The 3,342-nt window shown below is 60.3% G+C and overlaps 1 protein-coding gene across 1 annotated transcript; it reads right to left on the bottom strand.

Moving 5' to 3' along the window:
- Window positions 1–1,808: 1,808 nt before the first annotated feature.
- Window positions 1,809–3,086, bottom strand: SSTR3 (somatostatin receptor 3). Its single transcript, XM_061205581.1, has one exon. It carries the CDS (start codon window positions 3,084–3,086, stop codon window positions 1,809–1,811), a length of 1,278 nt encoding a protein of 425 aa, XP_061061564.1.
- Between the last annotated feature and the right edge of the window lie 256 nt (window positions 3,087–3,342).

Genomic DNA, 3,342 nt, shown 5'->3' with positions numbered 1-3,342 from the left:
GGCAGTTTACCCCAAATGACTCCTTTTCTTCCCAAATCCCAGGAGACAGGCAAGCTGGGACAACCACTTGCATTTTATGATGGGAAACTGAGGCCCAGAGAGGTCAAGTCTAGACAGGATTGAAGGTGAGTTGAAGATCTAGGCCTCCCAACTTGTGGTTCCCATGCTTTCCCTGAGGACCCCCTACCCTCTGCGGGGGGGTGGGGGGGTGGGAGATTTAACTGGAGGTACCACCCTCCCCAGGACCAGTCTCTCTGTGGCTCTAAGGGGTCATCTCTGGGAGGGAGCCCAGGCCCAGCCTCGGACAGTGGCCTCTCCCTGTGGCCTCCCTGTGGCCTCCCTCCAGCCTCCTCTAGTCTTGTCTTCCTTGGGCCTTCCCGACCTGCTGCTCTGGGGCATGTAGAGGACCGGGAAGCCTGCTCCCCAGCCTGCAGCGCTGCACCACTCCTCCCAACCTCTCCGGGGAGCCAGGCCTTGCTTCTCAGCTCTGCCCCCAGGCTTCCACCAAGGCCTAGCCCCTCTTCCCAGCACTGCAGGCCCTCAAGGGGGCTGAGCCTGTACCTTTCAGAGCATTTGCTTTTCCACCCTGATGGCATCCTTTCCTTGAGTTTGATCAGGCCAGGCACCGGCAACCATGTTTCATTGATGCTGCAACTGAGCTCAGCCCAGAGGGGCCAAGGTCGGCTCCAAGGTCATGGAACAGATCTGTCCTCCACCTCCTCCTGCTTGTCCTCCTCCTTCGCCTTTCTCTTCCTCCTTTCTCTTCCCCCTTCCTCTCCCTCCTCTTCTTCTTCCTTCTCCTCCCAGCTCTGTTTAGACACTCTGCCTTTCCATTCCAGGCTGCCTGGGTCAGGTCCCTGCCTTAGTCACCGAGGGGGGAGAAGCGGGGAGGATTTCTCCTATGAGGAGGTTCCTGAGCCCTCAAAGACACTGAGACCCCCTCCAGCCACAGGACACAAAGTGAGCTGCTTTGAGGATTGATCAGCTGCCCCCAACAGGGCCTGAGCTAGCCTTTGGGTGGCCTAAGCTTATGCAACAGGGGGTCCCTCTTTAAGAAAAGGAATACAAAATTACAAGTACAAAATTAGACTCAGGGCCTCAAAAGGGCCGGAGCAGTCAGGGACCCTGGAGCTCGACTTAATTAGCTTCCTGGAAAATCACCTCTTCTCCTCTTGTCCGGGAATACAGGAGTCCTGGCATTGACTGTCTGGGCCAAGAGGGCCTGGAGGTTATTGGGTTGTTTAGCAAGTGAGGCCTGAGGCCCAGAGAGGAGAAGAGCTGGCCCACAGCCTTGCAGCAAGAGGGGGAGAGCTGATGGGGGCCTGGGCAATCTCACACCCCTTCTCCCTACCAGGTAAGACTTTATCCTATTTGGGGATGCAGTACCACTCCCTGTGAATGTGGGCCCCCACTCCCTCTTTTGTGAACCTGACTCTGAGCCCGGGAAATCCAGGCCTTGGTTTATCCCTCTGAGGGCCAAGATTCAGGATGCTCTGTTTCGGAAGGGGAAAGCCAGTCGGTACCTATCCCCTTAACCTGACCCTACCCAGCCCAGCAGTGATGCCCCTCCAGACTTCTCATCTGATAGAGCTCGTCCAGGCCGTATCTCCCATCCCTGAGTCACAGAGGAGAACACAAGGCCCAGAGAGGGGAAGTGACCTATCTGAGATCACACAGCAAGTCTCGGCAGCAATGGGATCAGACCTCTGAACTTCCCATCATGGGCCCCTGGCACCTCAGGTGGCATGCCCTAGGCGTACCCACAGTCTCTGCCCTGTCCTTGGGCTACCCTGGCCCTCCGCAGGCCCTTACAGATAGCTGATGTGCAGGGTGCCTGACTTCTCCGCAGCTGAGGGTTCTTGGGGTAGGAACTGGCGCTCCTTTCTGGTGGGACCGCTGGGAGGCTGCTCCTGTCCGCTGGGACCCGGCTGCGTGATCCGGTTGACCCGGCCATTCATCTCCTTCAGCTCCTCATGCTTCCCTGCTCCCTCCTGCCCATCCTCCCCACCTCCATCCTCTTCCCCATCCTCCTCTTCCTCTGTCTTCCCTGGAGGCCCCAGGGGAGGCTCCTGGTTGCGCACCCGGCGGGAGGGCCGCAGCAGGACCCTGCGGAAGCCCTGCTTGAAGCGGTAGGAGAGGAAGCCGTAAAGGATGGGGTTGGCACAGCTGTTGGCATAGGGCAGTGCCACCACCAGGAAGTAGAGGCCGAAGAAGGCGGGTTCCTCGGGCAGCGGGCACACCACGTTGATGATGTTGAGCACATAAAAGGGCATCCAGCAGAGGACAAAGAGGGCCACCACGGCCACCACCATGCGCGTGACCCTGCGCTCAGAATGCCGCCGCCGCTGGCACGAGGGTGCCCACACCCGCCGCCCAGCTGAGCGCACCTTGACCACAATGAGCAGGTAGCAGAGGCAAATGACCAGCAGCGGCCCAAAGAAGCCCAGTGCGGCCGTGTAGATGATGAAGCCAGCCCGCCAGGCCGCCGCCGGCTCGGGCCACTGCATGTGGCAGGTGCTCATGCCACGGGGCACGCCCGAGAAGACCACCACGGGCAGCACTACCACGGCTGAGGCCACCCAGACGGCCGCACTGACTGTGCGGGCCACGGGCGCCGTGCGCCAGCGGGCTGAGCGGGTGGGATGCGCTACCGCCAAGTAGCGGTCCACGCTCATGACAGTGAGACAGAAGATGCTGGTGAACTGGTTGATGCCATCCACGGCCATGACCAGGCGGCACATGAGGGACCCGAAGGGCCAGTAGGACAGGGCGTTCTGGGCGGCCAGGAAGGGCAGCCCCAGCATGAAAAGCTCGTCAGCCAGTGCCAGGTTGAGGATGTAGATGTTGGTGACCGACGGGCTGGCCGTCTGTCGCAGGACCACGTAGATGACCAGTGAGTTGCCCAGCAGGCCCACCACGCACACCACCAGGTAGACCAGTGGAATCAGAATGCCGCTGACAGCCAGCCCTGCTGCACTCCGCGCTGCGGACGCGTTTCCGAGGACGGCATCCAGGGGCCAAGCCGAAGAGGCGTTCCAGGGTTCCGAGGGCGTGGGCACCAGTGAAGGATAGCCAGGGGTGTCCATGGCCAAGAGAGGGTGGTCAGCAGTCAGCTACTGGCCTGGAGGAAGGAGGACACGGTTTGGTCATGGCAGGGCATGGCTTTCTCTCTTCAGCCCCTCCCCCATCACACTGAACCTGGAGACTTCCTGGGCACCTGGCCAGAGTTTGACGACATGTCACGGCTCATTCGCTCTGCACAGGCTAGCAAGGGAGGCGGGCAAGGTATCCTCACTTGTCACATGAGGAAACTGAGTCTCAAAGAGGTGAAGTGACCACTCT

The sequence above is a fragment of the Eubalaena glacialis genome, chromosome 11 (genome assembly GCF_028564815.1).
Source record: "Eubalaena glacialis isolate mEubGla1 chromosome 11, mEubGla1.1.hap2.+ XY, whole genome shotgun sequence".
In the NCBI taxonomy this organism is placed as follows: Eukaryota; Metazoa; Chordata; class Mammalia; order Artiodactyla; family Balaenidae; genus Eubalaena; species Eubalaena glacialis.
This window is presented reverse-complemented; position numbering and strand designations above follow the sequence as displayed.